Raw genomic sequence first — 14,165 nt, forward strand, 5'->3', positions numbered from 1 at the left:
TCTTCGTGCCCTATTTCACTTAGCGGGAAGGCCAAAGTCCAAACAGTAACCTACACACTTGCTCATGATTTAGTCTCTGTGATGTCTCTGTCTTCACTGAAGCCACACTGGCCTCCTGGACTCTCAGATTTGCCGTGCCTGCCTCCCCCCAGGGCCTTTGCACTTGCTGCTCCTTCAGCCTTGTGCATGTTTTCTGGATGGCCACATAGCACCCTCCCTCCCTTCCGGACCTGCTCAGATGCCGTCTAATTCAGAGGCCACCTGCTCACCCCGTGTAAAACAGAAAGCCACTCCTTGCTCCAGATGTTCCTTAAATCAGTGTGCTCTGCTTTCCTTTTCTGCACAGCCTGTGTCTGACCTGACATTTATGTTGTCTCCTGTCACAGGAATATAAGTCCCTGATGGTGGGGACTTCCATCTGCTCTGCTCACTGTTGTGTCCCAGCAGTGCCAGCAAAAGTGGGCTCTCCAAGAACTGTGGGGTGAGGATGGGAGTGGCAGGACTCAAACATCTGGTTCCAAAGCTGGGCCTGGCTGGGCAACAGGGGCAGGTGTCCCACAGGAACGGGGCTGGGGTGCAGGGTCTGGAGGGCAGGTTTTTGATGTCATGCCTGCCCTTCAGGTTCTCCCACCCTCCTCAACCCTGTGACTGTCCTGTCTGCCCTACAGCATCCAGCATTGGAGCTCTGCCCTCTGTGTGACATCACAGGGTTGTGTGACATCACAGCAGGCAGGGCGGGGCCTGCCACTGGCTCCACACTTCACTGGCCAGGAGCAGCTGGAGGGAAGTGGAGGCCAGGTTTCTTGTTTGATTCAAAAGTTGTCCACTTGGAGTGTCAGTGGGAGACGTGCAGCGGGGGGATTGAGCTAGGGACACGATTGACAGGTGAGACCCAGTCGGCTGTCGCCTGCCACCTGCATTCCTGGCACTAACTGAGACTGCAGGCTGCCCTGGAGGTCCCATTGTGCTAACTGCTGTGTCTCCCAGGTTCCCTTGACCCCTCCCCGTCTTTCATCTTGCGACTGCTACAATGAGATACGCTCCAGAATTCAAAAAGTCCCCCTCGCATATCCTGAAGAAATTTGCAGGTAATGAGAAAAAACTACTGTCGGGGCCTGTTTCAACCCAAGGCATTAACTAACGATTAGTTACGAGGTTTAGAAGAGAAGGCAAAGAAATTTGTCTTTTTAAAATAATGTAGAAAAGTACTGTGAAGTCTTCGTTTTCTTAAAATGTCATTGCAAAAGCCGCTGAACCTGAGGTTTTCAGCATAAGAAATATATTTAACTATTTCCCAGGTGGCTAAAGGGTTAAAGATATTTTCATATGAGAAGCCAAACATACACTTCAGCTACTTGATAATTTTTATGGCAGGAGTGATTTCTTTTGTTGTTGTTTAAGAAAATGTGTTTCTCAACAGCAAAAGTCACCTTTTCCCACTTCTGTCCTGGGTGTCCGGGATGTGAAGTTGGATACTAACCCACGCACATGGTTAGTGTGTACATACAGTGTGATTGCCATCACTTATAACCACTCGGAGAAAAATTCTAGATAAGGGAGACCATTGGGGATTGGGTGGATATTTGTATGTTACTTGAATTTTTTTCTCAACTGAGCTTTTATTCATGCATCACTTTAGTAAGAAACAAAAGACAAGAAAAATGGAAGGAAAAGAATAGAAATTTGGGTTTTTTTGTTTGGCTTGGAACAGGGACTGACTCGGGGGTTCCTGGGCTGGCCAGGGTTGGAGACGTGGGAGACTCTTCTGTGTGGCAACTAGCAATGCGTTGAGACATCATGGGAGGTCCAGACAAATACACAGTACTGGGGAGGAGGAGGAAGAGGGCAAGAGAGGCCCACAGGGGTCTCCGATGTGAAGGGGAGACTGAGCTTCCCCAAAGGTGGGGGTAGAGGACCAGCTGCTATTCCAAAATATTCCATTAAGACAGCCAAAATGGGAAATATATACCAAGATTTTCTCACCTGTGTAGTGACGTTAAAGAGAGCAATCAGTATGAACAAAACGTATGCTGCACTCAATGAATTACTTCCTGCCCATGCTGATTGCCATTACCTGGGGCAATTCTGGGAACCCCCAGCCCCTTGACTCTGTGAGGGGCACTACTGAGCTGCATTCCTGGGACAAGAGTGGACACAGCAGGAGTGATGGGGATCCCAGTTCTGCCTGCCAGCGGTGTGGTCTTTGGTCCCCTGGATCTTTCTGGATGACATAGAGCAACCTGAGCATACAGGAGCAGTGGATCACCAGCAGATCCACTCTAAGTTCTGTGGGAGCCACAGGCAAGCATGGTGGCACTCCTCATCCTCGCTGCCTGATGGGGACGTAGGTGGGGCTCTCTGCAGCCCAGACAACACTGGAAGCAAAATCCAGCACAGTTCCCATTGCCTTAAACTGAGGGGCACTGTGCAGAGCGACTGAGAGCTCAGTGACCACAGGCCACCTGGGACCAGTCTCTGAGACACTCTAGTTCAGCTGTGCCAAGGACAGGCCCCTCCAGCTGCCCCGCCTCCCTCTGCTCCTCCCTGCGGGCAAGTCGGGCTCTGGCTTCTAGGATCCAGCTTTAGGAGAGGGCGTTGGTGCAGGAGGTTCACAGTGGGATTTCATTCGTTCTCTGACTGCCCTGCTCAAAGTGTCTGGCTGTGTGCTCCTGTGGCGCCAATGGCATTCCAACAGCAGGGGCCATCACAGGTCTATTGCATCTCCGACTGGCAGGGGAGGCCATGGAGACATTATTTGGCAAACATGGAGTGGGTGTGTTTTGGGAAAGGGAAGGCCGTGTGTGAGGGACAGGGATTCCTCTGGAATTCCTTAGTCTGAAAGATTAAATCAATCCTAGGAAAAAGACTGGAGTTCACTGGAAGGTCAGCAAGGTGGGGTGGGCTCCTTGTGGCAGGAGACCCCATCCAGCAGGGTTATTGCTTGTTGCCAGTCAGGAGAATCACATGTCAGAGCTGAAAGTGTGCAAGGTGTTAAGTAGCTCACTGTGCTGAAAAAAACGGTCACTTGCCACCTCCTGTGGCTGCATATTCATTATCTTTCCTTTTGTTTTTGGTCAAAACTGCCATTAAACTTTCTGTCCTTTTGATTCCGTTTTTAAATTCTGAAATAATCCTCAGCCCATGTTGATAATTATAATTCACTGTCTTCTTAAATGTGAATTAATTACACATTATAACCCGAACTCCTAAATATCTATTGTATCAGATCTTTGTTTCCTGTTTTCTTTGTAGAGCGCCGAGCCTGGCGAGGGCTCTGCTGAGATGTATTATCTCCTTCATCATTAGAGGACCCTGCATTATTCTGTGTAATTAACTTGACATTATTTTGTTCAGAAACCTAATTCATTGCAGATCTCAGTTTCAAAGTAAGATTTGTATGATGCATAATTAAAAACATGACAAAACCCGCAACACAAACCCAGAAGTTTCCCCTCCAAGTCCCACATTCTGTAGAATTTCCAGCGGGTGGTTGTGTTCTCAGTAATAACAGCTCTGTGTGTGTCTGTGCTTTGCAGTATGCGACATTCCTCTGTACGACATATGTGACTACAATGTCACCAGAGATCGGTGCAAGGAACTCGGGTGCTGCCTTTATAAAGGCGTCTGCTATGAAAGAGCAGTTCCCAGTAAGTATCCCAGCCAGGCCTGCCCTGTACAGATGAAGCCACGGAGGCTTTGGGAATGACCTGCTTTCTTCCCCTGGGTCTCCAATGCTGGATGTACCTTTTGTATTGTGCCCCAGTCACACCTCTGCAGTAGTGGGAGCAGAGGGCTTTGAGGGTCTGTGGCTGGAACTTAGGCCAGCAGAGAAATTTCACTCCCAGTTGGGATAGACTTGCTATCCCATTTAGTTGTTCTATTCCCTTCTCCTTCCATCCCCTGGCAGCCATGGCTCTGTGTCTATGGGTTTACCTATTCTGGACATTTCATATAAATGTAATTATACAATATGTGGCCTCTTGTATCTGGCTTCTTTCACTACATAATGTTTTCAAGGCTCATCATGTTGTAGCATATGTCAGTGCTTCATTCCTTTTATGGCTGAATAATACTCTGTTGTATGAATATGCCACCTTTTATTTATCTATTTATCAGTTAATGGAAATTTGGATTATTTCTACTTTTTAGCTATTATGAATAATGCTACTATGAACATATGTGTGCACATTTTTTATGAACATATGTTTTCAATTCTCTTGGCTATTTATCTAGGAGTGGAATTGCTGGGTTATATATTAACTCTATTTTAAAATTTTTAAGGAACTGCCAAACTATTTTCCAAAGTGATTGCACCATTTTACAGTCTAACCAGCAGTGTATGAGGATTCCAATTTCTCCATATCCTCACCAACACTTGTTGTCTTTCTTTTTTATTATATCTTTGTAATGGGTATGAATTGTATCTCTTGGTTTTGATTTGTATTTCTCTTTGCATGTGCTTGTTGGCTATTTGTATATGTTCTCTGGAGAAAAGTCTATTAAAATCCCTTGCCCAATTTTTAATTGGGTTAGTTGTCTTTATTGTGTAGTTGTAAGAACTTTGTATTCCGGATTGTAGACCCTTTTCAAATATATGATTTACAACTACTTTCTCCTAATCTGTTGGTTGTCTTTTCACTTTTTCACTTTCTTGACATTCTCCTTTGAAGCACAAAAATTTTTAGTTTTGATGACGTCCAGTTTACCTATTTGTGCTTTGCTTGTTTGTGCTTTTGGTTATATCTAAGAAAACATTGCCAAATCCAAAGATTTACATCTATGATATCTTTTTAGAGTTTTATAGTTTTAGCTCATATGTTTAGGCCTTTCATCTATTTTGAGTTGATTTTTGTATATGGTGTGAGGCAGGGATGCAACTTCATTCTTTTATATGTAGATATCCAGGTATCTGAGCATCATTTGTTGAAAAGACTATTCTTTTTTTGTTGAATTGTCTTGGCACACTTGTTGAAAATCAATTGCCCATAAATGTGAGGGTTTGTTTCTGAACTCTCACACTATTTTGATTGCTTTAGATTTGTAATAAATATTGAAATCAAGAACTCTGAGTTCTCAAAAAAAAGAACCCTGAGTTCTTCAATTTTGTTCTTTTTCATGATTGTTTGGTTATTACAGGTCCTTTGCATTTCCATATGAATGTTAACATCAGTTTTTTAATTTCTACGAAGAGCTATCTTGTATTTTTAACAGGGATTGTATTGAATCTGTAGATAATTTGAGGGGTATTGCCATCTTAATAATATTGAGTATTCTGATCTATGAACAGGGGATGTGTTTCCATTTATTTAGGTTTTCTTTAGTTTCTTTCAACATTTTGTAGTTTTTAGTGTACCAATCTTGTGTTTATTTTATTAAGTTTATTCCCAAGTATTTTATTCTTTCTGATGTTATTATAAATGGAATTGTCTTCTTAATGTCATTTTCAGGTTGTGTATAGAATCCTAGGTATAGCCAAGAGAATTGAAAGTTTGCTAGTATATAAAAATACAATTGATTTTTGTATATTGATATTATATCCTGCAATTTTCTTGGACTCATTTATTAGTTTTGCTCATTTTTTTCCTTATTTAGCATTTTATACATACAGAATCATATCATTTGCATATAGCAATAGTTTTCCTTCTTCCTTACCAATCTAGATGGTTTTATTTCATTGTCTTGCCTAGTTGCCCTGGCAGAACCACCACTACAATGGTGAATAGAAGCCGTGTGACTGGATATCCTCATCTTATTCCTGATCTTAGGGGGGATTTTTAAATGTTTCACCATTAAATGTAATGGCAGATATGGGTTTTACTAGATATCATTTATCAGGTTGAGAAAGTTTCCTTCTCTTCCTAGTTTCTTAAGTGTTTTTGTCATGGAAGTATGTTGGATTTTATCACATTATTGCTCATGTGGGTTTGTTGTCTAGTGTCCTTTCCTTTTATCCTAAAGGACTTCCTTTAGTATTTTTGCTGATGTCACCCTGAAAGTTAATTCTGGGCTTTAATGGACATCTAGTTCATTTGTACTGAGGGTAGTGAGAGTTGGAGTAAGACACAGTGCTTTTTCCTTAAAGGAGTTAATTATCCTCCACCAATCTCATCATAAAACCCATAACCTTAGCCAGAATCTTACTTGAGATTCTTTTTGAGTCCCAGGTCTCCCCCTGTTAAATGGCCTGTCATATTGCTACATTCCAGCAGCTCATTCTCTGGGATCTATGACTGGTACTCCTGAGCTGAGTTCATGGCACGGGGTGGTGATTTGGACATAATTTGCTGCCTTTTGCACTTGTCATCTTTCTGTTGCTGTTTTGTGGTACTGGTGATCTGACACATCCATTTTACTATTTGGAAAGCAGCGGATGGTTACAATCTAGCTTACTTCATTTCCATCAGAGGATTTTGCTTCTTAGAGGACTCCAGTGTCCTAGGCACTTACGCAACTTAGTTTTTCTGAGACTTTACCATTTCTAAAAGCCCAAAACATTCAAATCCGAAGGTATTGACTTTGTTCTTTCAATGTTTTACATATAAAGATGTAAAGGACATTCAGTTCCCCAGTCAAGTCACAGAACTGATCACAGTCTTTAGCAATTAATTATCCCAATTTTCTCATATCCCAATGAAATGGAGACTTAGCAGTGTGACGTGGGGAAATAGGCCATTCAAGGAAGATTGCAGTTAGCAAGAGAATGCAAATCCAAACTGCTTTTTCTCCCTCATCTGTCTCATCCCCTGAGCACCTTCTCATCAGAATGGAGTTGGCCATTTTGTAAATGTTAATATGTATAACAAACATTGTTTAAATTAATATAATTACCATATGCCTGTCATTTATTTGAAAAATGAGTCTTACTCTTTATAGTAACTTAACTATTAGTGTCTTTAAGGATCCCTTGCCACCCCGAAAAACCCCCACAAACTCTCAAGAAATTTTCTGTACTTGAAGAGGGCCCACTGTTTTACAAGTAGGTATGACATTTTTGCATAGAGGCAAGTATTAATCCTATTTCTATCCTTCCATTTTCTTTCTTTCTTTTTTTTTAAGGAGGGCGCAGCTCACAGTGGCCCATGCGGGAATCCAACCAGCAACCTTGGTATTATATTAGCACCATGCTTTAACCAACTGAGCTAACTGGCCACCCCATATCCTTCCAATTTTAATAAATGAATTGTGTGGGCTAGGCTTTTTCTTAACTTCTGACTTCTTTCAAGCTTGAGAGGTTGGGCCATCTGCGGGAAGAGTCTGGGCAGTGAGCCCTATATGTGGGTTCTCGCTGTGCCCTCAAATTATTTTTCATTTCCTTGACATCTTTCTCATTCAAGACGGCGAATGAATCTTTGTGCTGTGTAAGTTGTAGTATTCAGTGACAGGGTATTATGAGTTCTTTGTGCACATAATTCCATGTTATGAAAACCTTTCACCAACTACTTAAATTGGCTGGTTTGAAGTGCACATTGTGTTATGGCATAATCTGTATTATTAAGAATATGAACTTGGGGAATTAGCATTAGATCTTTGAAAAAGAATTGGAAATTCAAAGAGAATGACTTGCCTTCATTCTTCAGTCTTGACTTAGGGCACATTATGTAACATGTCATTTCTTCTAAGTGTTTGACTTCACTTTCTTCACGGGGCTTGCTGAGATGATTTCCAAACTTTTGTTTAACTATATTTGGGGGAGAATTTCCCAAGAGAGTCCTTCTTCTTTCTTCTTTCCTGACATTTCTGAATGATCCATCATCATATATGGTTTATGATAAACCATACATATTGTTTCTAACAAATAGTGTTCTAGCCAGATACTGTGCAGAGAGAATCACAGAGATTCAGTCTCTGCCTCCGGAGCTTCACATCAAGGACCAAAACTACTTGCACATATAAAGATAGAGAAGATATTCTGACAATTGAATACTAAAACATTGTCGAAATATATGTCTCTAACAGGACTTCACTCACATATAAATTCTGAATTAATTTCATGAACCAAGACACAAGGGCACCTAAAGAATACCCATTCCCTGGAATTCACGAATTCGAGGTTCATCTTCTTGTCCCTTAAAAGCTCCTAATACACTCTTACAAATAAAATGAACTTTATTTGTTCATTTCAATTCAATTCATTCAACATCATTTAAAGTGGACTTTCTCAAGCCCTATGCTGCATCCGCCAGGAGAAGACCTGGGTGGGGGTGGGGGGTGGGCCACACCCAGCTCCTCCTTCCCACTCCTTCCCCAGGAGTGGAGAGGGGCCGAGAATTTATACCACCTGATGCTCCTACTCAGGGGAACATGGGAATAGAGGCCACCACCCCCTAACCGTCACCTTGGAGACTCTAGCTCTTTAGTTGGGGGTGGTTTAGAGAAAATGGGGGCAAACCAGGGCCTTGAGTTGTTATTAAAAACTCAGTCAATAAAATTTGAGATCAGACCCATGGCATTTGTCTATCATCGAAAAAGCATTTTCCTTATACTCATTTTGGGGCTAACTGACCTGAGTATTGAGGGACCATTTTCAGGGAGTTAGGGGCAGGGTGAGGTATCCAGATCGCAAGAGGCCCAGTGCTGCTGTTTCCTGGAGAACTGAGGAAGGAGCCATCTCTGCACTACTCCCCTCGGGATAGTCCCCAGGTGTTGTGTGGGTAGCCATGGCCACCACCCTGAGTTCCTTTCACGCGAGGCTTCATCCATCTACGGGTGATTTGAATCCCATGGAAGGAAGTGCTCCCAGGAGGGAAGTGATGGTGGAGAGGCTGGTGCTCAGGGCTGAGCTGGGCCTGATAAGCGCAGCAGGGGCAGGGTGGAGGGCCGTGGCCTGACTTGGGGGGGGGGGGGGAGGACTGCCCTTTTGTAAATAACTTGGGTCCACATGGCGATAAACGAAAATTGTGTTTCAGTTTACGTGCAGGTGTTTTCTGCCTTGATCGTGATCATCGCCGGGGCCTTTATCATCACCATCATTTACAGGTCAGTCATTTTGTTCTTTTAAACTCACAGTCAGAACTTTTATGGGAGAGGAATGAGATTCGGGAGGACTCCCCTTCTTGGCTCAGTGTTGTCGGGGCAACAAGGAGCGCCTGGCATGGATGAGAGCCAGCTAGCCCAAAGGACCTAGCTTATCTTCCAGAGCTCGATAATAACACCAGCCAGCACGTAATGAGCACCTAACACTGTCAGTGCTCTGCTCGTCCCATTTCACCCCACAGCCCTCCCACAACCAGCAAGAGGGGCCTTCCACACCAGCTGTGTCTCCAGAGCCCTGGCCAACATTCCCAATCCACGCTGATCATGTCCCTCCATCCTGAGACAGAGTCATGTCGTGGACATGTTCTCAGACATTGTCTCCCCTTCTTGTTTCAATGGTGAGGACGTGCACATGTGGCGAGGCCATGGCAGCTGGCTGCTACCCAATGGCAGGACTGGAATTCAGCGTCCTTACTTGGGAGGCTTCCACCACAAGCCTCTCCCTGTGACACGAGTAAAAGCCACTGAGATTAGTTGAAGCACTTGGTCCAGCAACAAGAGAAACCATTTTCCTCCTCTGAGTGTGACTAGGTGGCATTGTGAGTGACTGACCTGGCTGTGACCTGCACACAGCATATACCTCCCCCACTCCTGTTTCTGTCCTTGGGAGTCTGGATGCCATATATGGATGGTCTGTTCATGGCATATATGAGAAACTGAAATGGGAACTCTTCTTAAGGCAAAGCATTTACCTTGACAAATTTTATACATTCACGATCATGAACGCTGTTTTTAGGGGTGACGTCCTGGTGGAGGACTGGTTGGCCCATACAGTTTTCCATCTTTGATTTCTCTGATTGTGATAAAAACTCTCTTCCCCTCAGTCTTGTTCAAGAGAAGAGGAGAGAAAAGGGAGTCTCTACAGAAAAACCTTTGTCATCCAAGTCCGGTGATAAAGAGGAGGCAGCCTCCTCCAGTGGGAAGGCGGCATCGAAAGTTTCGACAGTCAAAACGTCACAGAAGAGTGGGGAGACTGAAGGGAAGGATGGTAAGATGAGGGATTGACCTGGCTTTGGGGCATGGCACAGCTTTATTCCCTGGAGAGCGCTTATCTGTGAAAGACACTCAGCAGCTGTATTGGCTCTTCAACAAAAATTACACGTTTTCTTAGTTGGACAATACTCTAATCTATATTTTCCAAGTAGGAGGGTCTGGTTTGTAAGGTGGTTTCTGCCCTCAGCATGGGCTTCCTGCTCTAAAACCTCATTTCCTTCCATAAATATCATCTTCCATATTCCACTTTTTCCTCCCCCTCTCTTTGCCTCTCTGTCATCCACCCTCTCTAGCTGGGCTGTCCATGTGGGTGTAAGCGTAAGGAGCAGTGGCAGTGCTGGGGTGTGTCTGTGACACTTGCGGATTTAATCAAGGTGATTCCTGGCAATGGCACCTAACAACACCACTTCCTGTTGCAGCTCCCTGATAGCCTGGTGGTCGTGGCTAAAGAGACGTGAACCACAGCTCAATCTTCCAACGCCTCTGGTTTCTAGGAAGCAAAGTTGCTTGCATGTTGTAACTCTCTTAGGAAGCCTTAGCAGTTGCTTGATGCTTTAACCAAGTCAGCAACTTGCCAGGTAGAGAAAGAAACATCCCAAATGATCAGCTCAATCTTAGGTGATGCTGGATGGGAACACTCTTTAGGTCTCTTATTATCCATTAGTTACAAAGACTTGGTTTTCCTGGAGTAGTGGGGAAAAGGAGGCAGGGAGAAGCAGCCTGCCCAAACCTCTGTGCACGCTCGCCCCTACCCGATGCTGTGTCTGTGCAAGGAGCCTTTTTCCGCAGGGCACGCTGTCACGTTCTCAGGGTGCTTTCTGAGGAGTAAGGCTATGGCTATGAGAGGTGGAGACCCTTCTCCCCTCAGGAAGCTGTTTCTCTCCCAGGAATGAGTGGAGAGGAGGGCAGCACAGACCCATCTACCACATTTGTTTTTGAGTAACCCATGGCCAATTGGATGCCATGCAGATGTGTTCACAGACCTTGATGACATTTTCTTGACATTGCTGAAATAGTCCACTCAAAAAAACCACTTATTTTTGTTTTAAATTCAGCAACAGTGACAATAATGGATGATGAAGAAACTGAGGATTGAAATCTATGAAAAGAAAATATGAAGATTTAGCAAAAGTAGCCAAATTAAATGGTACTGCTAGTGAAACCACTGGTAAAATGTGTGATGGAATGACCACCCAATGAGAAACAGAAATAAAGGTATTTTAAATGCTTCTTGTTTCATGTTGTTTTATTCAATGCTGTATTTTTATCTTAGGAGAGAGAAAGCTTTTAGAGGGGCAGAACATTACCTAGAAGCTTTGAATTTTCAATGGCACTGTTTGTTACCGATCCTGGAATCAAGGCCGCTTACAGGCGATGTTACCGAGGCCCCCTTTCCTGGCTGCACTTACACAGGGTGGGATTGGCACTCAGAGTCGCAGGAAATCAGGACGTCCCCCGCAGTAAACTGTGCTAGGGAGAGAAGCAGCATTTCTTTCTGAGAGGCCCGGAACCCTCTGCAGCAGCTTCCTGCAAAGTACGTCTTCCAGGGCAGAATGCATGTCGTTTCCAAAGTGACAGTGTGACCCATGGGTGACGCAAGCCAGCCCAGGGAAGCCCCTTGGTCTGGGAGAATCTTTTTTTTTTTTAACTTTTCAAATACTTTCATTAGAATCTTCACATGGTTTTGCTCTGAATGAGACAACTATAGGAAACATTTCTACTAGAGAGTCCTGATTTTGGGTTTCAGTCAGCTCTTTAGTCAGAGCTATACAGGACTTTTGCCTCAAGCTGATGCATGAAAATAAGATTCATGTTTCTAGGCTATACTTTCTTTGTTGTAATTTTTCTTATGAGCATTTCCAGTAGGTATAGATTGAGGCATTCTCTATAAGAACAGAGATAACCAGGGTTAGTTGTAAAATCCCTGGAGAATTCAGTAGGAGCAAAGGAAGTTGGGGGATATTCAAATTTTCAATCTTAAACTTTGTCTTCAATGTAATAATTCAGGTTAATAAATAATACTTTTAAATAATAATGACCATTGTACCTTTAAAAATTTTGTGAAAGTTTTGATATATCTTTTGTGTTTCCTGGAACAGAGTTCTGATTTTTCACCCTACCCACACAATCTTTTATTTTTTAAAAATCAACAATAAATCTTTAACAAGACACTGAGCTTCCTGCAATAATAGTTCATCGTTCCTTAATTAACCGGCATCATTTTTTCTGTGTTTTCAGTAGGATCTAATTTTGCAAAAAAAAAAAAAAAAGAAAGAAAAAGTAAAAAGTCTTTGCACATTTATGACTATTGTATTCATTATACTTGAGCTATCTTTTCATATTGATGAGGCTGATAAAAAAGAGAAAAGTTTAAGAGACTCTTCTATAAAAGATATCAGAACCATCGTGTGAAAGTTCTTTGGTCTCATGGCTTTTCTGTTCCACTTGCTTATTAACCGACAGAAAACCTTGCATATCCTTTCCCCCCAAATTGTCTTTATTTTCTTCGATGTCACCTCTGTAATAATGTACCTCTGTGTCCTTACCTTGACTCTGCTTTTACTCAATTTCTGATTAAAAGATCAAACTTGGCCTGGTGCATTAAATGTTGATTATTTCTCTCTCCTTTCTTGGACTGTGAACTGTGAGTTCATAATACAAAGTTACTCTATAGAGTTGATCCCCTCTCTCCAATGTCTAGAGTCATATTCACTCTAATCCCAACTCAGGTGATTTATATTTCTCAGTTTCCAAAAATTATTCCCTAATACTTCAGAATAAGTGGACTTTCACGGTCAGTTCTTTGTGAAGAAAGTGCTTTGTTTAACCTTGCAAACTAAGAGCTGTAAAGTGATGGCAACACATATTTGTTTATCCAAAAAAGTAGTTTGTAAATTGGCATTGTATCAGAAGAAAATATCAATAAATATGGGGGCAAGAGATTTCGCAATGACAATTGGTTAGGTGAACACACTGGTATAGAAGTTTGTAATGTGGGAATTTATACAATAATGATCAAAGAATTATTAACAAGGAAACGCACAACTTTCCTTGTGGGTGATAGGAGAGGAAGAAGGGTAGAGAGTACAACAGCCTGCAGCCTTATTATCCGAGAAAACCTTTTAGAGTGGAAGACACTTCCCAAGGAGTTACAAATAGTTGGAACTTGATCAGGCTTAAGCGCTATCCAATGATTGGAGAAGGAGGCTACTTTGAAGAAATACCAGGCATAACAGTTTCTGGGTGTTTGGGGGGTGAGCCTCTGAGAGTTTTGCAGATCTTTAGACTAGAAGAAGGAAATTGGCTGGATTATGTTTTCTTGACAGTGACACGGCTGTGAAGCTGACCTCACAGATCTCCAGATTGAGTGGGGCCTTACTCACACTTGATTCTGGAGTATGGAACATCAGCAGTAGCTCCAAGGGTCGCTTCGGCTCTCCTCTAGGACTGGGAACTGCAGTGGTTCCTCTCGAAGGTTGGAAATACCTTGCAGTGTTTTATTGCCAGATTGCTTTGCTTGGAATGCACTCAAATAAACGACAGAGACATCAGCTACATAAAGAATGAAGTGGCTTGTTGAAGAGGGTGAGTCTTTTGGAAAACAACAGCCTACTCTTCTTGTCTTTCTCTGATGAAAGAACAAGGTCAATTTAATTCTAGAATGTGATGTGAGCTCTCACAGGCCACCTTCAGGAACCTTAATATGCTCTTTTCATAACATGAACACCAGAGATCTGAGAGGTGTCAAGATTGGATTACATTGTTAACCTTAAAAAACTCAAGTCTGTAAAGCAATATCACACAAAACACAAGCTGGAAAGAATGATTACAATGTGCTCAGTGGGAAAGATGTTTCTGATACAGAAAGGAAGCAATGTTTTCAATTTGGAATATTTCCCATAATTTAAATGACAAATTTAATTTTTAAATTAAGTTAAAATTATTATTAAGGTTACATAAATTTGAATATTTACATTCAAATTGGCAGTAGAATGTGGGACGGAGTGAATGGAAAATACCATGATGGACAGGATAAAGTTAAGACAAAGTTCTTGCCTTTTTGAACTTATAACCAAACGAAGAAGACAGAAGCATACTTTTTACATTCCCATGACTTATTCATTTTGTAACTGGAAATT

At 42.5% G+C, this 14,165-nt stretch overlaps 1 protein-coding gene across 1 annotated transcript; it reads left to right on the top strand.

Moving 5' to 3' along the window:
• The first annotated feature begins 693 nt into the window (after positions 1-693).
• Positions 694-11,216, top strand: TEX29 (testis expressed 29). The gene is made up of 5 exons (XM_019746550.2): positions 694-1,088; positions 3,537-3,647; positions 8,907-8,976; positions 9,858-10,021; positions 11,082-11,216. The coding sequence occupies exons 1-5, from the start codon at positions 1,031-1,033 to the stop codon at positions 11,120-11,122; spliced, it is 444 nt and encodes a 147-aa protein (XP_019602109.1). The 5' UTR covers positions 694-1,030; the 3' UTR covers positions 11,123-11,216.
• The last annotated feature ends 2,949 nt before the right edge of the window (positions 11,217-14,165 follow it).

The sequence above is a fragment of the Rhinolophus sinicus genome, linkage group LG04 (genome assembly GCF_036562045.2).
Source record: "Rhinolophus sinicus isolate RSC01 linkage group LG04, ASM3656204v1, whole genome shotgun sequence".
Lineage (NCBI taxonomy): Eukaryota > Metazoa > Chordata > Mammalia > Chiroptera > Rhinolophidae > Rhinolophus > Rhinolophus sinicus.